Source organism: Balaenoptera borealis (genome assembly GCF_965194805.1).
Source record: "Balaenoptera borealis genome assembly, chromosome: 15".
Taxonomy (NCBI): domain Eukaryota; kingdom Metazoa; phylum Chordata; class Mammalia; order Artiodactyla; family Balaenopteridae; genus Balaenoptera; species Balaenoptera borealis.
The window spans coordinates 91364398-91387753 of record NC_138871.1 but is presented as its reverse complement, the minus strand read 5'-3'; the positions used below and the strand labels follow the sequence as shown (position 1 = coordinate 91387753).

Below are 23356 nucleotides of genomic sequence, written 5' to 3'. Positions count from 1 at the left end.
CCCGCCGGCTCGTCTGCTCTTCGTCCTGAGACTGACCGACACGAGGACGCAGAGGTTCGGCCCTTTGGACGTCAGGCCTCGGGAAGGACAGTCAATGGTCGAAAACTCTGAGCTGCGCTGGATTTCTTCAGAAGCGCAGAATTGACTCTCCCGGGGGAAGGTGAAAAGCAGGCGTGTCCGTGGGGTCCCCGCACTTCTCTGAGGGGCTGGACCCCACTTGGCGGCACACGGAGTTGCAGTTCATTCCGTGAAGACAGTCAGGGCCTGCAGCCCCCCGCACGATTCCCGGGAAACGCCGTGTGCGGGGTCGCCGACCGAACGTCTCCCGACTCCGCTAAGATGACTCGAGACGTGGAAACGGAACGGCCACAGGGGAAACGGACTCGCAGCTCACGAAGCCGGACCTGCCGTGTTCAGGGAGCTGGTGCAGGCGCGGGGCTCGGGCTGCCGTCCACACCCGCGGGCGCCGGCGTGCTGGGGCCAGAAGGGCAGCAGCCTCTCCACGGGGCCGGTGACTGTGTCACGAGGCAGCAGACGGCGGTTTGCCCTTCCCTCCACGTCACCTGTCACCCTCTCCTCTTTAGAAGCCAAAATGCCCAGAAAATCAAAGCGGGGAGAGGGCAGGTGGGGCTGTTACTGGGCCCGGGGGCTGGCCTGACTGGGGGCGGCTGGGCCCGGGGATGCCTGCAGGGCTGTCCCCCCCCCGGTGTCCTGCCCGCTGCTCAGACCCCAGCAGCACCCTCAGGGGTCTCACCCTGTGGCCACGTAAGGCCATGAAGTCCACATAACTCTCACGAAGTTAAAGTATTGGGGTGATTGGGACTTTTCACAGAAATCCTTCCTTCTTAGGACTTACTAGATGCTTAGAGATTTCAGACTCCCTCTAAGTCCTGAAGTCCTTGCAGGGGTAGCTGTTCTCTTGGACGGTGTTTTACAGTTCTGGTCACTTCCAACTGAGGCACCCTCACAGGGCTCTGTATCTCTGTTTGCAATACTGAAATACTGTTCTTTGCCATTATTATTGTGCCATAATGTAGTCTGAAATTATATATGAAATAGGCCCGTCCTCCAGCAAAATGTATAAAGGTAGAAAATACAGACCGCGACCCACAGGCATGTGTGTCTGCTGGGTAGACACCTTGTTTTAATTGAACGTGAAGTGGTAAACAGTTAGCTGCTTGCTAGTTTTTGAGTCTTTCCCTTAGGTTTAATAATTGTCTTTATTGATCAAAACTTTTAGAAAGGAATAGAAGTCACATTACTGGGCTTATCTAAAAACAACATCTGGGCATTACAGCATGCCATGAAGAAGGACCTTCTGAGAGCCATGCAGAATAAAACCCGGGTTTGGAGTTTCCTGTCTGCTGCCTGTGTCACTGAAGGCTTCATGTCACATTCTCAGCATCTCCTGTGAGCAGTCAATTCATAATGTTTGCACTCTGCTAGGTCAGAATATCCAAAATCCAGACCTTCAGTAATAACACCAAATACCTGCTGTCCATTCTAGTGACTTACTAGTTAATTTCATGGAAATAAGCATTATTATTATTATTATTATTATTATTATTATTATTATTATTACATGGCTGTGGAACGTAACCTATGAGCCCAACCTGCAAATTATCAAACTGGATACAGAGAGCACACGAACAAACACAAATTATATAATACTCCCTTCTCATGTGAAACCATTCTTGATAATCATTTTAGCCATCATATTTTATTCTAATTATTTTTAAAACTTGCAGTTGACATAGGCACACCACACTTTATTTTGCTTTGCAGATCCTGCATTGTTTACAAGTTGAAGGTTTGTGGCAACCCCACCCAAGCAAGCCTATCGGTGCCATTTTTGCAGCAGCATTTTCTCACTTCATGTCTTTGTGTCACATTTTGGTAATTCTCTCAATATTGTAGACTTTTTCATTTTTATTATGTTTGTTATGGTCATCTGTGATCAGTGATCCTTGAGGTTACTGCTGTAATTGTGGGGGGCAGGGTCACAAACCTCAGCCATATGACAGTGGACTTAATCGATAGATGTTGTGTGTATGCTGACTGCTCCACCAACCGGCCATCTCCCCATCGCTCCCTCTCCTCGGGCCTCCCTATTCCCTGAGACCCAATATTGAAACTAGGCCAATTAATAACCCTACAATGGCCCCTAAGTGTTCAAGTGGAAGGAAGAGTCACATGTCTCTCACTTTAAATGGCTGAGCTTAGTGAGGAAGGCATGTCAGAAGAAGCCGAGATAGGCTGAAAGCTTGGCTTCTTGCGCCAAAGAGTTAGGCAAGCTGTGAATGCAAAGGAAAGTTCTTGAAGGAAATTACAAGTGCTACTCTAGTGGACACACAAATGATAAGGAAGTGAAACAGCCTGATTGCTGATACGGAGAAGATGTGAGTGGTCTGGATAGAAGATCAAACCAGCCACAACATTCCCTTAAGCCAAAGCTCAATCCAGAGTAAGGCCCTAACTCTCTTCAATTCTGTGAAGGCTGAGGCAGGTGAGGAAACTGCCGAAGAAAAGTTTGAAGCTAGCAGAGGTTGGTTCATGAGGCTTAAGGAAAGATGCCACGTCTCCATAACATCGAAGTGCAAGGCGAAGCAGCAAGTGCTGATGTAGAAGCCGCAGTAAGTTAACCAGAAAATCTAGCTAAGTTAATTAATGAAGGTGGCTACACTAAACAACAGGTATTCAATGTAGAGAAACAGCCTTCTGTGAGAAGAAGATGCCATCTAGGACTTTCATAGCTAGAGAGGAGAAGTCAGTGCCTGGCTTCAAAGCTTCAAAGGACAGGCTGACTCTCTTGTCAGGGGCTAAAACAGCTGGTGACTTTCAGTTGAAGCCAGTGCTCATTTACCATTCTGAAAATCCTAGGGCCCTTGAGAATTATGCTACATCTACTCTGCCTGTGCTCTATAAATGGAACAAAGCCTGAATGATAGCACATTTGTTTACAGCATGGTTTACTGAATGTTTTAAGTCCACTGGTGAGACTTACTGCTCAGAAAAAAAGTTCCTTTCAACATATTACTGCTCACTGACAATGTACCTGGTCACCCAAGAGCTCTGATGGAGATGAACAGCAGGATTCATGTTGTTTTCAGGCCTGCTAACACCCATCCATTCTGCCCATGGATCAAGGAGTAATTTCAACTTTCAAGTTTTATTATTTAAGAAGTACATTTCATAAAGCTATAGCTGCCATAGACAGTGATTCCTCTGATGGGTAATGTCAATTGAAAACGATCTGGAAAGATTCACCATTCTAGATGCCATTAAGAACATCTGTGATTCCTGGGAAGAGGTCAAAATATCAACATTATCAGGAGTTTGGAAGAAGTTTCTTCCAAAACTGTTTATAAAATTCTCCTGTTCCGGGGAGAAGCAGTGAGCACCCAAAGGATAAGACGAAGATGCACCAAGAAAAACCAACCCAGTATATCTCCTGCAAAAATAAATATCCTGTTACACTGAAAAAAATAAGGCATTTGTTCTCAGGTGCTGGGCAGCTGGCAGTTCCACACAGTGACCCTTGAAAAGAGAGAACATCACAAGTTAAGTACCACCTGGGGACAGTGGAACTCAAACATAGTGCATGGTCCTACTGCACTGAGAAGCAAAAATAAGGATGTAGAGCTTCTGAATCAGCTAGAATCTGGGCGACAAGGCACCAAAGAGTCATAACCCGAAGGAGGTGGCAGAGGGGGAGTCAGAAGATTTGGGGTGTTGGGCCCCTCCCTGGCTGAATGTAGGATACCCATGCACAGGGAAATACTATCAGTGCCCACCCAGGAAAGGCTGCTGAGGGGTAGGAGCAAGCGAAGATGCTAGAGGTCAAGCAGTGGTGATGAAATTTCATTTCCCCTTTGCCTGGAATGGGGAAGATTTAACCCCCCAGGACATGGCGGCTGAAACCCCAGAAAGGCTACACCTTTCTCACTGAGACCACATTAAACCTGTCTTAACAGAGTCCAAAACCAAGCTTTGAAAACATCTGCAGAGACAACAGAGTTTGGGGCTGATTCCTCTAAGTTACAGAGATTAGTAAACAGCTTAGATTTTCCAAAAACCCACCTCAACAAAGCTTAAAACTTCTTAATTTTAAGGTGCTTATATAACTGAACTGCCTGTTGAACAAAAAACAGCTCTTTAGAGGAAGATAATATAATCCATAGTCCCTACCTTAGGTTACAATGTCCAGTATGCAATCAAAAATTACTAGTGATGCAGAGAAACAAGACAAAGTGATATAAAGCTAAGAAAAACTCAGTCAGTAGAAATAGACCCCACATGATGTTGTGTTTAGCCAACAAAGACCTTAACACCTTCAAGGCCTTGAGGAAAATATGGTTTTAATGGTTGAACAGATAGGAACTCTCAGTAAAGAAATTGAGATTTCAAAAATGAAACAAATGATAATTGTAGAACTGAAAGTGCAATAACTAGAATTTTAAGAAAAGAAAAAAATCTACCGGATAGGCTTCATATGAATTAAAGATGGCAGAAGGCCTGGCGGTAAACTTGGAGACACACCAACAGAAATCTGCGCATCTGAAGAACAGGAAAAAGACTGAAAAACAAGGGAGCACCAGGGACCTGTGGCATAACTCAAGTGGACCAAGGCTATGTGTACTTGGAGTCCAGAAGGAAAATGGGAACGAAGACAAAGCTGGATGAATACAAAGAAAACTATATGCCAGCAGATCCCAGTCAAACTGTTGAAAGTCAAAGAAGAGAAAATCTAGGTAGAAGCCAGATTTTTAAAAAAGACATATTGTTTACATAGGAACAGAGAAACGAATGAATATCTATTTAGAATTCTATATCCAGGGAAAAATATTCTTCAAAAGTGAGGGGATACAAACATTTTAAAAGAAATTTAAGCTGAGAGAAAATATCACCAGCAGACCTGCACTACCCGAGATACTAAAAGATGCTCTTCAGGCTGAAAGGACAAGACACCAGATGGAGACTTACACATACAGAAAGAAGTAAAGAGCAGCATAAACGGTAAATAAGTGGGTGTGTGTATAAAATATCTATTTTCCTTATCATAATTTCCTTTAAATATAAATACTTCAGAGGACAAAATGATAAGATGGTAAAATGGAGTTGATAATGTATGTTGAAGTAAAAGATGTAGCAAGAATAGCACAAAGGATAGGGTCAGGTAAATTGAATTATTCTGCTGTAAAATTCTTATATTTGTGACATGAGGTGTAGGAACAGTGATGTGTCAGATGGGAAGTTTGCAGTGATACAATATAATAAACAAGCATTGATAAATTAAGAATATGTATTATGATTCCTACAACTAATGAGAAGATAAAAGAGAATAATGAAAAAAATTGATCAACCCCTTAAAAAGAGTATGTTCAACAGAGCAGAAAAATCAAGAGGAACAAATAACAAATAGGAATTAAATAATAATTAAACCTAGTGACATAAGAATTACAATAAATGTAAGTGGACTAAATGTTCCAATTAAAAGGTACAAGTTGTCAGACTGGATTTGATAAAAAGAAAGGCCCAACTCTATGCTTTCTACTGAAATTATAATTTAAACGTAAAGATGCAAATAGGTGGTGATTAAAAGAGTGGAGAACATATATTTTATAAACAGAAACCGAATAATTGTGGCTATATTAATATATGACACAGTAGTCTTTAAGGCAATGAGTGTACAAGAAACAAAGAGGAATGTTGCATTATGATTAAAAGACCAATTCATCAGGAAAATGTAATAATCCTGGATGTGGTTTGCACTTAGTAACAGAACTTCCAAATATAAGAACCAAACCTGGCAAAATGGCAGAAACAGACAAACTCACAATCGTAGTTGGAGATTTTAATACTCTTTGCTCAGAAGTTGATAGGACAAGGAGACAAAACATCAGTAAGGAGATAGAGGATGTAACCAACCTTATGAGTCAACTAAGTGACTCACAGCATACTGTGTCCAAAGTCTGTAGAATCAACGTTCCTGTCAAGTGAACATGGAACATTCATCAAGATGGATCACATGCAAGGCTATGAAAGACTGTTCAGGGCAACAAAGGCTTATAGAAAACTCGAGTATTCTGTAATTGGTGAATCCTTTCAAAGAAATAATATGTCAATTTCACAGACACTTTCAGAAAATAGAAGATTTGATGCATCCCGGCTAACTCTATGAGGCCAGAATAATTTTATGAGAATCTTTCAAAGACGTTACATGTAAAGAATATTACAGACCAATGACCCTCATAAACGTAGATGCAAAAATCTTCAAATATATGAACAAATCAAAGGAAGAATAATGTGTCATGTGCAAATGAGGTTTATCCGAGGAATGCAAGCTTGGCACCCAAATTTAACTGACAACACAGCACTTTTATTTATATTGTTCTTAAACTGGAAATGTTTCAGATCTCCTTCAACAGGTGAATGGATAAAGACATGCTGGCACATGCAGACAGTAGACTACTACTCAGTGATGCAAATGAATAATCTGCTGAAATACGCAGTAACGAGGATCCTCTCACAGACCTCCTGCCGAGAGAAGGAAGCCTCACACACAAGTATGTCCTGTATGATTCTAGGCATAGAAGTCCTAGAAGACTCAAAGTAATCTACAGTGACAGAAGTCAGATCAGTGGCTGCCTTGTGCAGGAGGGGAGACGCCTATACACAGGCGCAGGGAACTTTTCTTGGCGGCTGGGGTGGAATTATTCTGTATGATAATTTAGGGCTTGGTTGCGTGAGGTGGATACATTTGTCAAAACTCATCAAACTGTGCACCTAAATCAGTACGTGTCATTATATGTAATTGACGCCTCAGTATAGTTCAGTTAAAAATAGAAGAATAAAGTGGAAAGTCCTCAACCATTCAAAGTAGAAATAAGGTGGCAGTACCTAAAAAGTTGGCTTCAAATCTCCTAGTTAAACATCAGGTATTGAACATTGAACATTCTTCATGAAAAAGATGACTTAAAGACGTATCCCAGCACCCAAGAAACGAGACAGGTGAGGAGTGGAGGGTGCACAGGTAGGGCATTCGAGAACAAGGAGGTCCGCCCTCACTAGTTTGCCGCTCGTATCCGTGACCTCAGGGAAAGCACGATCGTGGCTGCAACGCAGTGCCCTTGGCGGACACGCACTCCTTCAGAACCCTCTGTGGTGCGTAGCCCTCTGCGGGCCGTGAGTTCCACGGGGAGCGTCCCGTCGCGCTAGGGATCCCCAAAACAGGTGAGATGCTGCCCCACGAGGTAGAACCTCCACTGAGCCATCTCAACTCAGAATCTCCAGCTCAAAGAAACTAAGGTGGCCTAGAGTAAACGGCTCTGTAAGTTGATGGGTCACATATAAATGTTTTAGAACCAGGACGGCCTTCTTTTCCTCACTCCTCTGACACCTTTGACTGCATCATACATCAAATGGAAGGAAACACGTCTTGTCCCTCCTCCTCTAAAATCGATGTCTTGGGTGGTGGGTAGCAGTAGATGGTGTCGTAAGACCTGAGTTCCCTGGGCTGTGCCGCACGATCAGGAGAGCTGACGGGTACAACCCACGGCGTTTCGGTTCAGCTGGGGGGAACACGCCTCGTGACTTCTGCAAGCTCTAAAGCTGATGTACCATTTCGGGCTGAAATTAGAATCATGATGTTCTGCTTCCTGCGGGTGATGAGCTCCCCTCAGACGGGGACTTGCACACAGAGGGGAAGCCTGCCCAGCCCTTGAGCGGCCCCAGCCTTGACCACAGGTTCTGGAAGGTCTGTCCGGGCACAACTTTACTGGTGTCCCATCAGGAGCGGGAGCTCCGGGCTCCCGCAGTGCTGGGGCCCCCAGTCTGTTTTCCCCCAGACCCCAGGGCTCGCAGCTACAGAGGGCAGGCAGCTTGTGTCCTGCAGTCCATGGCAGGAGTCCAGGGATGGAGCAAGCTTGGAGGGGACCCCAGCCAGGCTCCTCCTCCTTTCCCAGGCATCCCCTGAACCCACCATGAAGGAGGCCATGTGAGCATCACAGAAAACCCCACTGATCTCCGGAGACCTGGTGTCCTCCTTCAGCCTCATGTTTCTCAGGATTATACAAAGTATTCTTCCAGAGGAAACACTGGTCAAATCTGACATGAAACTCTGGGCTTGTCAGTGGCCCCTGAGGTAGAAGCTTTCCAAAGCAGAGGGAATAAAAAACTTCCTTTAAAAAGTTATAGTCTGTTGCTAAAATGTGCCCAATAGGTTATGAAATGCAACCTGATTTTATAAAGGAAAAAATTGTTTTTCTTAGTGGGGAATCGCTTTTTATCCTACATTTTGAAAAGTAAATTTAAAATGATTTTATTTAATAACCATATTCTTGTGCTCATTTAAATATTGCTCATTATATACGGAATCCATTGTGACATTTTAAGCGGTGATTTTGCAGGATTATTCTCATAACTCTGACTATCAACGCCTGTTGTTGCTTACAAGTTTGAATCAGTGAGAGCAGCAAACATCATTCAGAGAAAATGCACAAAAACATTACTCCTGATGAACTCTGATACCTTAAATGGAGTGTTGTGAATGCAAATAACAGTGATAAAACTCAGTGAAAACTGATAACTGAAGACATGCCACAATGTATAATAAATTATAGCGAATTCTTACACAGGCAGCAGCAGTGCATGTAGGCAAACGGGTATCTCAATAAAGCCAGTGTGAAATCCATAGTAAAGTAATAAATCTGTAGGCCTTCCGATGCTGTGTCATGTGTACACCAAAAGCAGATATTCTACCGAACACTAGAACATAATGCAAAAAGACGACAATAAATGAACATTAGTAAAATCTAGTTTAATCTTCTGATGTTACAGTACCTTTGCTTTTGAGCTATTGGCTGTGGAGTTAATAAATTTAAACAAAGAATGTTACGAGGACACCCCAAACCCAGCCTCTGGTTGCTTGGAATCCAGGCGTTGGCAGGGCTGCTCCTTCCAAAGGCTCCGGAGGAGGGTCCTTCCTGCCCCCTCCCGCTCTTGGTACCCACCCCCCGGCGTCCTGGTCGTTCGGCCATGTGGCTTCCGTCTCCGCCTCTGTCTTTACAAGGGCCTTCTCCCTCCTGTCTGGGTTCCCCTGTATCCCTCTGGTAGGGATAGATGCCACAGCATTTAGGGCGCCCAAATAGTCCAGGTACATACCCTTAATTTAATCACACACACGGGGACCCTTTGTCCAAATAAGGTGCCAGGTCCCGGGATTAGGCCCCGATATGCTTTATCTGTGGGTGGCCGCTCTTCGGCCTGAGATGGTCAGACACTCGACTTGCTGGGAGTTTGGCCTGGAAGGAATCCTCACCGGAAGAGCGGTTTCGGGTCTTGTTGGAGTCTGAGAGCAGAGGTGGGTCCGCAGCGTTCCAGCACCGCGTGTCCCACGCAGCCTTAGCCGTTCCAGTAAGAGCCCGTTTCCAGCGCTCACCATCGCCGCCCTGCAGGCCCTGTCTTGCTCGGCGAGACCCTCCCCCATTCCCGACGACCCCGTCAGGACAGCACAGAGGTGGCCTCCCTGAGCTGGGGGCCTTTCCAGCACTCCCAGGCACATCCAGCTTTGCCGTCCTAGTTAGCGCGTCTGTTTGCCTGCGCCCCGGGGATTCGCACCTTGCTCTGGCCGCCCGTCCTGAGCTAGAAGGTTCCGGGAGAACCTGCCCCTGTGGCTGGAAGCCACGGCTGCCGCGAGGATGCTTCCGGGTGCGGGAGCCCGGCGTCCCGTGAGGTGCAGCTGCGCGGCCCGGCGCTGTCTTCTCCGCGGGGGGCGAGACGGGCCGCGTCCGACCCTGTGACTAACGGCATGTGCGGTGTCCTGTCTGGCCACGTGGCTGTTTGCGTGGCTTCATTCAGGCGTTGGAGCGTCTTCCTCTTCCCTGCAGGCCCCGCCGAGGAGGGACCGGGCCGCCCCTCCCCGCTGGCTCCCACTCTGCTCACCTTGGACAGACGGCGGGGACTTCACCATTGGTGAACAGGCAGGGTCTTGTGACCTAGGCACCCGTTAGCATGTCGTCAATATTGTTATGTATTAAACTCGCTCTGATTTGACCTTCCAGGTGGAGGTGGTCGTTCACAGCCTTCCTGGACTCAGAGCCTTGGTCGTGTCCCTCAGGTTCCTTCCAGTTTTAGGCTCTCTCCCCGTCCCCTTCCCTGGGACTTTTCTGTCTTTGGCGCAGTATGTTGTTTAAAAAACAGAGGAAGAAAATCGTTTACGTCGAAATAGAAGAGCACTTATTTCTTTCCAGAGCTTTGAGAAAATGATCACATGTGCTTTTGCAGCAGTTGAAACGTGTTTCATTTGGGTTTGGGGGACGTGATGTTTGGGCCTGTCGGGGCCTCCCCTTGTATTTGGTGCCTTCACCTGATTCTGTGACCATTGATTCTCGTCTGTTTTGCACAGGCTCCGTCCTCGCCTTCTTCGCCCGTCGCTCATGAACCAAAATATGAGAAGCGCTGGCTGGACGCCGTGTCACTCCCTCTGTCCATGGCTCGGGTCTCACGGTGCAGAGCTGGAGCAGAAAAAGTAAGGTGTGTGACCGTCGTCTGGAGTGGGAAACGCCAATAAACCCCGAAGTGCAGGTCCTTGTCTCCAGGTGGATTTAGCATTTGCAAAAGTAATCATAATCATACTAAAAGTCAAGCATCATAAGAAAACACTAATCAGAGCAGGAGCTGATTTGTCGTCAGGAGTGGTTCTGTCTAGTGACTGTTTGTTCATTCTTCTGAGACATAGTCATTAGAAGAAGAAATCGTATTTTCAGTTTTAACTGTTAACAGAATTAGACTGGAAATAAGACTGTACTCTTATCCATGTTGCATACAATTACGTAAAAGTCATTTAAACCCCATGGGCCTCATTTTCTTCATTAATAAAATGAGAAGGTTAGATTAGCACCAGTGTTCAGTAAATGCTCGCTAGTTTTCAAGCCTGGTTAATGAAGTAGTTTCAGAGTTTCATCTGTAAAGGTTGTGTGTCCGTCACTGTTTTGTGGAATAAGGTCGCCTTTTTCCCTCTAAGTTAATACAGCGTGTCATCTGTGGCCAGCTGCGCTGTCAGGTCACTGTGGAAAGGCTGAGCAGTAAGTAGGTGGTGAGTTTCCTTTCATTCTTAAGAAGGTGGGAGAGAACTGTGTGAACAAAGGAGGAGTGCTCGTTGTCTGGAAATTGAGTACTTTCTCGATGAGACACGTGTGCCCACGGAGGCCGTGAACACAAAGTGTCTGAAGAAGGCGTCCCTGGGTGGTCACACGGCCCCCCCTTTGCCCTGGGAAGTGCTGTCAAATCCTAACAGCAAACCAAAGGTTTCCATGTCGTTTTATGGAAACAAACATACCTTATTAGCTTTGCTGACTCTTTCAGGATTTTGATATGGGCAGGAAGGTGCAAAAAGTAAAATGAATGACTACAGTTCTGCATTTCATCGAGTGTGTCTGACTCACATCAGTGTTAAAAGTGCGCGTTCAGCGGGGATGCGGTTCCCTCGCCTGCCCTGTAGCCCTCTGGTCCCACGGTGAAGAGGAGGAAAGGGAGAGGAGGCCTGAGCGTTCGGCCTCAGACAGCCCGAGTTAGCCCTGCAGCTCTGCTCTCTCCCGAGGGACCCTCGCTCTGGGGCGTGCGAGGAGCGGGTTCAGACATCGCCAACTCGAAGTCACACGCTTCTCAGAATCGAAACGCCAGAGCTCTGAACTGTCGCCTGGGGAGGACTCTTCGGCGACCCTCTGAGTGGATAAAGGACAAGCGGGACAAGCACGTCAGCGGCCGGTGTCCTGGCTTCCTGTCGCCGTCCAGCTGTGGGACCAACATTTGTCACCAGCTGCTCTGTTTTCCTGTTTTTGAAAGTACAGTCATTCGGCCAATGATGGTTGAGGTTCCTTAGTTTTCCGAAAATGTTTCAAAAGATCCTCTAAAGAGTAGACACGTATTTAAACCTAACACTTGAGATACGTATTGAAATGATAAAACTCAGTTGTAGTGAGGACGACGGTTCCCACGTCCCGTCGCCTCTGGGGCTGCAGGCTCGTCCTCCGCCAGGGGCCTCTCGCGCCTGTTCACTGTCAGGTGGACGTTAGTGTCAGTGGTTCCTGGGCACAGTGGGAACTAAGCTTTTACATCAGTTATACATCACTAGCAATGAAGGTCGAATCATTGACTGCCCAGGACAGGAAAAGATGGTTCCATAAGAATTTGGGGGAGAGCATCTTGACATGAAACGAAAACAGGCGTAGAAACAGCACGATGCCCCGTGGGGGTAACAGCTGACTCCTTACAAAGTAGGGCTGCTCCTCGAGCCCTCACGTAGGAAGATAGACCACGTCTGCAGACACTGGGAAGTAGCATGAGACATCACAGATTCCTCAGCAGAATCCCGTGCTTTTGGCTATTAGGTAGTTATTAGCACCTTTCTCTGACACTGTGAGCAGGGAAGCATGCTTCCTGGGGTGACTGCTGGTTGGGAAGAGGGTGGGAGTTTTCTGAGCAGGACCCTATCCGTTTTCTGTTGCTACGTAACCGGTTAGTGCAAATTTAGCTTCAAAAGCGCGAGTGTATCACCTCACCGTCTCCACGGGTCAGCTGGTGTGCGTGTGCCGGGGTCTCCAAGCCAATGCTGAGGTATGACCGGGCTGCGCTCTCACCTGAAGCCGGGCCCCTCCCCAGGGTTCTCACTGGCTGTTGGCAGAATTCAGGCCCTCGGGTCTGTAAGGCTGGGTTCCCCATCTCCGTGCTGGCTGTCACCCAAGTTCCAGACTGCATGTCCCCTCACCTATAAGGCAGCAACAGATGACCTCTTGTGCCTGGAATCTGACTTCCTGTCTCTGACCTTCAGATCCAGATGTGAAGGGCATGAGACCATGTCGGGCTACCTGGATAATCTTCCTGATTTAAAGCCAGGTGATTTCAGATCTTAATTACTTTTGCAGAATCCCGCCTGGCAACACCTAGCTTTGTGTCTGACGGAGTAACTGGGTGCAGCTGCCTGTGCCCCGGAGGCTGTGATCTGAGCCTAAGTGCAGGGCGTGCTCAGACCCATCTTAGGAATCTGCCCTTCGAAGACGCACTGAGCCTTGGTCTGCGGTTGGCTGTGCTTTCACGTCCCCATGACGAGTCCGGTTAGGGTCCCAGACCCGGGCTGAGCAAGGTGCCCGCCTTAGTGTGTGTATTTTAGGAAGCTGGGGGGGAGGGACCCTCCTTAAGAACAAGAGAAATGTGTGCTCACCAGACGGTCAGTCCAGCCACGAGGGAGCTTTTACGGGGCAGCCTCAGACCAGACGATCTAAAGCCTGGGGCTCTGGACTTGGGCGAGAGGAGGGGGGCGGATGGTGTGGAGGAAAGAACAGGGTTTGGAGGGAACCATCTCTAATCCCGCATTGCCTCTGGGCCTCTTGGGGCCGTGTGACCTGCCCTCAGGGAGCCCCTTCCTGATAGCCGAGCGGGCAGGAGATGATGTGAATTCTCCACTGCTTCCTAAGATGGTTTATGGAGAAAGCGTAAAATACCACTAGGTTTAAGGGAGCTTTTGAACCCCTTTAGAAGTGAGCTGACAGGTGTGGGGCTACAGTCCTTGTTAACTGTTTGTGGGCTGAGGAACATGCCTGAACAGGAGGAAGGAAACTCAGATCTGAGGGATCACTGCCGAGTCGGCACACTCCCCGCGCTGGTGAATTCTTCACACGAGGCGCTGCTTTTTGTGGTTCTGCTCAGATGAGCCCTTCCCAGGGCTCTTGCTTTATGTTGGCCTGAAAAAGTGTAAGGAGTCACTTATCTCGTTCCTTTTTCCAAAGGGACGGAAGGAAACTAAAGCTTTAATTCTATTTGTCTCACATCTTTCGTATTTGTGAAAATAGCAGTGAGATGACGTCTTTTCACTGACAGTAATACCCCGTTTTGCTTTGTAGGAGGTCCCCTTATTTCAGAGTAAAGAGCATGGAAGGGACCAGATGGGCTTTACAGCAGCCATGCTGGAGACATATTGCAGATAAGCACATTTTCAGAAGTGATGCTACAAGTCAAAATTATCCTGCTAAATACTCTGATCTGTTTTGCAAAGGATGGTTTCATGTTTAGGTACTTGTGCCAAAACCCCCTCTCCTGTAGTTGGGAAATCCTCAAAGTGCAGCTCTCTTGATGCTGGGGGTCAAGCAGAGCAGGGGAGACAGAATCCCAGGGCCGTGGGCGTCTCCACAAGAGGAGGGGCTTCTGTAGGGTGGGGTTCGTGCTGGGGGGGGTCATAGCAGGGTCAGGAGCTCAGGGTCTGCTCTGCACTGTGGGCTCGGAGAGTGGGCCCCTGGGGTCATCGTTGAGTTTGACTTTATCCAGGAGGATGTAGGTTGGGGTGTCTGGGAGCAGGGCCGGGCCTGTCCTGGGGGAGCACCGTCATCAGGGTGGGATGCGGGAGGGTCTTGGTGGCCGGACATCCTTTGTGTTTCCATCTGCTCGGGCAGGATTTCGAGCCCTTTTCTGTCTTGTTCCTGGAGTTCAGGGGAGAGCCCTCGCCTGCTGGGGGGGCTCGGAAATGTTTATGTTCAGCAGAAGAATCCCACAGCCGGTCTGGGAGCTGTTGGTGTCAGGCTGGAACGCAGCAGGACCCTAGGGTCCTTCCCCACCCCCCGTGTCGTCCGCCTGCCTTTTGTCTGTAGAAAAACTTTAGTCAAAGAATAAGATTAATCAGATAAGTGAGAAAACGCAGAAGTAAAGGAAAACAAACAGGACAAAATAATAAGAGTCTAGTCAGTAAGCAGAGTCAAGGACCTTTAGTTCCTCCTCAGGGGCTATAGATCATATTCTGAGCCGTATCCTGGGAGCCGTCTTGTAGACACTGAAAACACCGCCAGTGTCTGGTGGAAGAAGTGAACTACACGATGACCAGGCTGTAGCCGTGACATAAGCTGCCACAATTCGCAGACTTGGCCTCAAGGAAATGGGAACAAACCGACCCTGGAACCGAAGACTAACTGTACTTAAGACAATCAAGATGATGCTGGTCAGGGCACGGCAGCACCAGTTTGAAGATGACGGTCAGAGCGGACCGTGCTGTTCCTGCATGAAGCCCCCTCCCTCCGTCTATAAAAGCTCTTGCCCGCTGTCAGTGGGGAATGGGGGGAAGTCGGCCCTTGGACAGGAGTCCACCCTGCCCCCAGGTAGCCAGCATCCAAACTAAAGCAAACTTGCCCTTCCACTTTCCTGGCCTCCTTACTGGCTTTTGAGCAGCCAGCAGCCGGACACCACTTTCAGTAACAAGGCTGCTGTCTTTCTCAACTCACTGCGTCTTCAATTTTTTCTGAAATTTCCGTCGTGGGGAGAGAAGGTTAGGGCGTGTGTGCTTATTGAGAGGGAATGATGTCCCTCTAGGAATGTTCCCCAAACGTCCGGCTCTGGCCGCGCCCTGCACACGGGGTGTGGACGGCCTGGGGGCACGAGGTGGGCCAGCTCCTCCGGGGCAGGAGCCGCCTGGTCGGCCGTGTCTGCAGAGTCGCGGGGAGGCCCGGCCTTGCGACAGGGTCGTGACGGGACCGTGGCTGGGGTGTCCCCGGGCCGCGGCCGCTGCGGAGGGCAGCCTGGGGAGGAGAGCCTGCCGGGGCGGCCGTCCCACTGCGGGTGTGGACAGAGGACGCCGACGGAGAGAAGTGAGCCTTTCACTTCACCGTGCGTTCTTGGTCCTTGATCACCGGCTTTAACCCTGGAGGCCAGCCTGCCTTCTCTGTGATCGTCTCCAAACCACGGGCCGCGTGAGTCGCCCCCGTGCAGACGTGCTGCCCTGGGACAGTGGCTTCTCACCACGGCCGGAAGGCACGGCGGGTCTGGACGGTCCCCGGCGGGAGCGGTGACCGTCTAGCTCGCTGGCCGGCCCTCTGGGGCCGGGGGGCTGCGGGGGGGCCGCTGCTGACACGTGGAAGCCTCAGGGCCCCTCCCTCCGCGGCTCGTGGGAAGCGCTGCCCACTTGACCCCCGAGGACCGTTCTGTGACCTTCCCAGGCCTGTGCTGCTCGGGACTCGAGCTGGGTGACCCGCCCGGCCAGGTCCCCTCCTGGTGCCGCCGGCGCAGAGCGGCTCTGAGTCGCCGTCTCTGGTGCAGATGGCAGGACTCCTGCTCCTCTTCGCTGGGTCTCACGCTTGTTCCCCGGCCACCACCCCCCCCCCCCCGTTCCACACGTGCGGTCTCGAGACCTATCCTGGGAGATGCTCCTTGTCTCCGCCGGATTCGCTGCCTCAGAAAACGTTGTTTCTCTCTCCCTCTTTCCCGGTGCATCAAATGGCAGTTTCTCAATGTAGCACCTCTTATCTTACCTCCGAGGATTATTCGTCGTGACCGTGAGGGGATTAGAGCCCCAGCGACTGAGAGATGCCGCAGAGCCTCAGCTCTCGGATGTTCGGGTCTTTTCTTCTTATCCAAGTGGGGTCGGTGTCATCACAAGTCTTCCCCTTGGAACGTTAAATTGATTTTCCTTTCCTTTGTGTATAGAAATTTAATAGGCTGTCAAAGTTTGAAATGACAGTAAGTAGGAGGGCGTTTTTAGGTGGGAGAATGGCGTCGCTATAGACGAGGGGCCTCCTGTGGGCGCCCTGCGTTCCTGAGAGCATCTCCAGGGTTGGCTGTCGCCTCTCTCAGACCCTCCATCTCCACCAGCTGCTGAGGGATCGCACGTCTCTGTCCTCACTTCACCAGCAGCCCTATCATCACAGCAAAGCAAATGAGCTGAAGTGACAGAGTTTCCTGCTGCTGAGAGGAGAGGGCCTCAGTGACCTCGTTCTACCGGATCACACTACCCCGGGCACAGGGAGCGGGCGGGCTGCTGTCTCTAGGAACGTGTCCCGTTGCTCCTTAGACACTGACCCCGGGCTTGGGGGTGTGCAGGGAACCCCGCTTTTTATGAGCTCGACCGACTTTCTAATTACTTTTGAGGTCAAACCCTCAAACACTGACCTCGTTCCGTTTGCATTTCCATCCCTGCCTCCGCCTGGCAGGTGGTCCCGAGCATGCCGTACGACCCTTGACCCTTGACCCCATGCCTTGCCCTGTCTGTCAGCCTGCTTCCCTCCTCTTCTGACAGCCAGCAGCCCCCTTCCCCTCGTGGCCCCCGCTCTGTTCTTACCCCGAGACCACGGCTCCTTCCCCAGACTCAGGACCGGCGCTCCCTAGGGCTTCCTGGTGGAGCAGGTGCCAGTGGGATTGTCAAGGATGCAGGGTGCTTTCAGCTTCCTCCTCATCTTATGCCCAGTCCTGTCTAAGGGGGTAAAATACCGTCCTGGCACGGAGATTTGTTCCTTCACCGCACTCAGCCCAGCTGCCAGACTGGTGTTGGGTGTTCGGGTTAGAGTTTGTGTTTCCGGTGTCTCCTTGAGATGCAGTGTTTCTGTCTCAGAAGAAAGATCTAAATGATGAAAACTCAAAGTGCAAAAAATGGTCATGTTACTAGAGTCGTGGAACCGTTCCAGCAGACTTAATTGTATTAAATATCAAAACAAACATGCGTTTAAAACAAAGCATCAGGTATGGAAGGCATGAACTCTGCATAGTCCTAAAGGCAGGGTCTGTGTGGTTTTACTGCACAGAAGAGGCGCCGGCAGTTTTCACGAGGTGGCCTGATGTCACAGTTCAGACTGCGGTTGTGGAACCAGACTCTGAGCTCTTTCTGTTTGGGGTGTGCGTACACGTGTGTGTCTGTGTGTGGGTGTGCGTGCACGTGTGTGTTTGTGTGTGCTTGCACGTGTGTGCCTGTGTGTGGGTGTTCGTCTGCCTTTCCAGGCCCTGTGACCTTGGGTAAATTGACTGATCTGCATGAGCCCTAGTTTCCTCATCTATAAAATGGTAACAATAATAAGACGCTCTGAACGCGGTTATTGTGAAGGTTGAAACCAGCATAGTTTATAAAGTATTTTGCACAGCGCTCATCACAAAGCCAGGATCAGTAAAGGCCAACTAGCTATTTTTATCATTTATTATAAATGTCATTGTTAGTAATATATGTGTTGTCCTTTTTTGCCTCTCCAAAATTTATTAATTTTTTGACTTTAAATGTTTACATAGGAGTCTAAAAAAGGCAGTTTATTTTGTTAAAAAGATGTAAGAGTTCATTGCACATCATTGGCCTCTTTAAAAGGAGTAGTCAAAACATGGAAATAAGACAGGCACAGAGTTTTGTTTTCTTATGTTTCATACTTTCTTGAGTTTATCATTTACTCATTTTTGTGCTTCCATTAGATCAATAGCATAATATTAGCTAGAAAACATTGACAGGAGGCTCCCTGGGGGGTAGAGTTTAAGCATCTTGTGGACCAGGGAATTATTACAAATTATTACCAAGATCACTGCCAGATGTCCGCAGGAAGTGGAAAGTATGAGGACCAGAGACGGCATTTTTCAGCTCTTGGGAAGTAAGAAGGTGTTGGCTGTCTTTGCGTTTACAGCCCAGGGGTCAGTCCAGGCTCGCGTGCACTGGCCCGTCCACGGTCTCGGAGGCTTGTTCACAGCTGTGCAGTCAGCGTGGTTTCCTTCTCCAGTCGTGGGAATGGTGCACAGTCTCCCCGTTTCCCTCTAACTGGGAACCAGATAACTTCCCTACGTTTCCTGTTCCCAGTCCCACGTACCGCCCGCCGTCTGCAGTGTGTCCACACTGCACACCAGCACCAGGAGGTGTCACTGGGGAGACCCTGGAAGTTCTGGGGTTCCAAGATGGGCTCCCGCACCGCTGCCTGGAGAAGCACTCACCCTTCCTGGTGTCGGCCACCTGAGCCCCGTCTAAATGTCCCCTAAGAACTTGCAAAGATTGAATCTCCACCATGGAACTCGTGCAGGAAACGTTCCTTAACCACCATTTAGTGCCACGTGCTACAAAGGGGAAGAAACCTCCTTTCTATCATCTAAGTGTTGTTTATATTCTAGCAAACAGTTAAATTGGAAGAAAAATTTAGATGTCCTAAAGCTGTAAGGTGTTACAGTTCAAGGGCGAGAGGGACCATCAGACTTGGAGGACGCAGCTTGTTAGAGGGCCTTTGGGAAGAAGAGATGCAGTTCTGAAGGACACGGAGCCCCCGCGGATGTGACGAGCAGGAGTCGCTGGCAGTGGGGGCGCTTTCCTCACACACGCATGTGCACGTGTGCACACGCCCCTGCCCGGGTTGGGGGACAGCGGTTTCTGTATCAGCGGGCAGTGGGCATTGGAGGTGGGAGCCTTCTCCATCGTGCTGCGTGTTCTCCAGCATTTATTCACGCGACAAGTATTCTAGCATGCCCGCTCCGTGCAGCGCTGCCGTAGATGCTGCAGAGTGAGGGTGTGAAATGAGCAAACCCAGGAGTCCATGCTCTCTGGAAGCTTCCCGTCCGGCAGGAAACGCAGGCAGGAAACAGACATAAGATCAGACCAGCAGGGAGACCTGGATGAGGTGGTTTTATCTCCGCTTTCTTTCAGTGGGATCCCCGGGAGGGGCTCCGCCATCTGGCTATGGCGCGGCCCACGTGGGACCCTCTGCCCTCACATCTCTCAAGCCCCTGCTCCATGATGGGCGAGGGGCTCAGAGGACTCGGACCTGGTCTCAGGATGGTGATCGGGGTGACAGAGGAGGACAAGTTGGCCTTTGGGGCAGCACGAAGGAGAAGTTATCTTTCTTTCCTGGACTTGCTGGACTTTTGTTGTGCCTGGAATCTTCCAGGAATAATGACTTTTTAATAAAAAAAACTGATACAGGGAGAAGGGTGCCTGCATTTAAATTGGGTCTCTTTGTTACTATTTAATATGGAGTCCTTAGAGATGCCGCTGCATGGTGGGGAAGCAGAAAGAAAATATTTCTCTGGCTTCCATGAAAAAATAACACACATGCCACAGAGGCAGGCTTGAAATGTGACGTGTGAATGGCAGTTGGGAGATTTTTTTCAAATTCTGAGGAACATACACGTTTTTCTCTCATTTTGTCTAGTGAATGTTCATAATTCTCAACATGAGTAAAATAAACAGACACCGACCCTCCAGCTTCCAGAGCAGGAGGGCTTCAAGTTCATCAGAGCAGAGATGCTGTGTGCGGTCAGTCCTCCCTGGATGCTGTCCAGGTGTAAAGGGTCAGGATTGGCCGGAACCTGGGGGCCTGGATGGCCGTGAGCCGTGACTCGTGGGTAAGAGGTTCTGTGGGTCATTTTGGAAGCTCGAGTGTTTTCGTTCCTTAAAAAACACACAGCATGTTAAAAAGATGATTTATAAACTTTGAGTTCTTCTTCTCCAATGTTGAAGCTTTGAGGGGCAATTAAGAATGCTCAGTACTTGGAGCCCGATTTGGGTCATGCTGGAATTCCACAGCACAGCTGAGGTAGGTGTTGGAAGGTTGTCTGTCGCCATAGGATGTGGACGTGGGATGCAGACAGGTGTCCAGCGTTAGGGCTGTAAAATAACTGAGATGTGCTGTGAGGTCACCGGCAGCCTCCAGCAGCTGGCCTGGTAAAGGTACTGATGCAGAGCGTCTCAGGAGGGCCTGTGGGAGAGTCTGGGCAGGGCTGGGGGGCTGGGGTCTGCAGGGGCGGGAGGGGAGCCAGCCCTGGTGCTGTCGTCTGAGGAGAAGTGGGAAGCGGGGGTGAAGGGGCAGGAAGAGAAGATGCAGACCCCTCCTCCTCCAAAGGCAGTGCAGACTCAACATTGAACTTTCAGTTCCTCAATCTTCTAATAAGTTAAGATACACGTACTTTGAACCTTATTGGAATAGATTTCTTTTTCTTAGCCAGAAACTGTGAATTGATTCATTCCCTACAGTATGAAACTGTCTTACCAGTTTTCTCTTTGAAAATCAAAAATCCTCTCAGGACTCAAGGGAATCCTGGAAGCAGGTAGGCTTTCCAAAAGCACGGGCAGGGTCAGTTCTTCCCTGGCCCTTGATAATGGTGTCTGGGACTTGGCTTGGTTTCTACCCGGAAAACTCATGCACCAAATACTCTGCCTTCTCTGGGTGTAGGTTTTACTGCTGATTTTTAAAAGCTGACATGTGACCTCACAGAGCACGCTGAGTCCCGAGCAGCGAGTACCCTGGGATTTCTAGTTCTGACTGTGACCTTGACCATAGGATTAAAATCCTCAGAATCCTGAGCAAATGCCATGACCGTAGAACCATGAGGCAGGATCCGCCTGTGGACGGGGGAGGGACATTGTAGGGGAGCCTGAACACCGCACACGTGAAAAGCTGAGAAAATAAAACCTCAGAGTCAATCAGGAGACATGAATGTTCATCCATCGTTTGGGCATACACGCACAGAGTTTGTATCATTGACTCTAATTAATATGACTTTTGTACAATAAGCGAAAGTGCGAATTTGTTTTCATACTTTGTTGGTATGTTGGCGTCTATCATCAGCATTCATGCTAACACTTTCACCGTTTCTGCTCATATAATGTTTAATTTGTATTGCTTTCCTTGACAGATAACCTCACGGGTAGCAACGTTTGTATAGGATCTGTGGGTTTGGTATAACCATATTTAGGTTACCCCACTTGTTTCTCCCAATATTTCCATTTGTGGTATAATTGGCATTTCAAGGCCCGTTGTGTAGACAAGGATCTTTTAAAGGTTAGGCGTCTAGCTTGTCTCACAGAGCTGAAGCATGAACATGCTGGGATTCAAAACTCATCCCTTTTCCTCAGAGAGATGACTGTCTACCCCCCCTACATGGGCTTTTGTAGAAGCTCTTTATCAGACTGAGAACACTCCGCTTTAGTCTTAGTTTGTTGAGTGTTTTCTAGCATGAAAGCATTTTGGATTTTGTCAAGTGCTTTTTCTGCATCTGTTGAGATGACTGTGTGATTTTTTTTTTTTATTCTGTTGCTATGATGTATAACATTTCCAGATGTCAAACTGACCTGGAATTCCTGGGGTAAATCCCATTGATGGTGATATATAATTCTTAATAGATGTTCCTGGATTGAGTTTACTAGTATTTCATGGAAGATATTTGCATCCATATTCAAAACAGATATTGGTCTGTAGTTTTCTTGTGATGACTTGTGGTTTTGGTATTAAGGTTGTATTGGCCTCATAAACTAATTTGGGAAATGTTCTGTTCTATTTTGGGGAGAGTTTGTGAATAATCGTTATTAATTCTTCGCTGAATATTTAGTAGAACTCAGTGGTAAAGCCATCTGGGCCTCAGCTTTTCTGTGTGGTTAGTTTTTTGGTTAAAAATTCAATTTCTAAACTTGTAATATTGTCTATTCAGATTTCTTCCTGAATCAACTTTGGTAGTTTGTATTTTCTAGGATTTCATCTAATTTATCTCATTTATTGGTATACAGTTGTTCAAGGATTCCTTTATAATCCTTTTTGTTTCTGTAATATTGATGGTAATATCTCCACTTTCACCTCTTATTCTAGTATTTTGAGTCTTCTTTCATTTTTCTTGGTCAATATAGCTAAAAGTTTGTCCATTTTGCTGTTCTTTTTAAAGAACCAGATTTTGGTTACATTGATTTTCTCTGTTGTTTTTCTCTTCTCTGCTTCATTAATTCCAGCTCTAATCTTCATTATTTTCTTCCTTCTGCTTTCTTTATGTTTTGATCTTTATTTGTATGTATATACTACATATATATATATGTATATACACATATATATTTAAAATCATTAAAAAAATGTAAATGCTTAATTAGAAGATATTCACATACTATAAAAGAAAGCAGGGAAAGAGGAACAAAAAAGATTTGAGACACATAGAAAATGAAAAGTAAAATGGCAGACATAAATCTAACTATACCAATAATAAAATTATATTTGAATGATTGAATAATCCAGTTAAAAGGTGAAGATTTTCAGACTGAGTAGAAAAAACGAGATCCAACTGTATTCTGTCTTCAAGAGACACACTTTAGATTCAGAGATACGAATAGATTGAAAATAAAAGATGGGAAAAATATACAAACAGCAAACACAAGAATGGAGTGGCTATACTAATATCATAGAAAATAGAATTTAAAACTGAAAATGTTATTAGAAATAAAGAGGGACATTTTAAAAAGATGAATGTTTAATGCATCAGGAAGATATAACAATTATAAATATATATGCACCTAAAAACAGAACACCAAAATACGTGAAACTAAAACTAACAGTATTGAAAGGCAAAATAAACAATTCAGCAGTAATAGTCAGAGGCTTCAATACACCAGTTTTAATAGTGTATGGAAAAACCAGGCAGAACATCAGGAAGAAAATAGAAGACTTGAACAACACTATAAACCAAATAGATATGGCAACATTTGGAGAACCTCCATGCAGTAACAGGAGACCTTTTCTTCATCTTCTAGTTTGAGTGTCAGAGGTTCTGACAGTTTCTCTTCACTCCTTCTTCTGTCTCTTACTTGGATTGCATAAACTCTATTGATCTGTCTTCA

The 23356-nt window shown here is 47.6% G+C and overlaps 1 protein-coding gene across 19 annotated transcripts in view; it reads left to right on the top strand.

The window, feature by feature from the left end:
- Positions 1 to 23356, top strand: part of SNTG2 (syntrophin gamma 2) — a 221886-nt gene that overhangs the window by 137098 nt on the left and 61432 nt on the right. For all 19 annotated transcript variants that reach the window (XR_014234716.1, XR_014234717.1, XR_014234718.1 and 16 more), the window contains one exon: positions 10406 to 10533. Coding sequence is in view for 13 of the 19 variants with exons in the window: in XM_082356518.1 (XP_082212644.1) it covers positions 10406 to 10533 (128 nt within the window). In the remaining 6 variants the exon portion in view is untranslated. The remainder of the gene's footprint in view (positions 1 to 10405; positions 10534 to 23356) is intronic.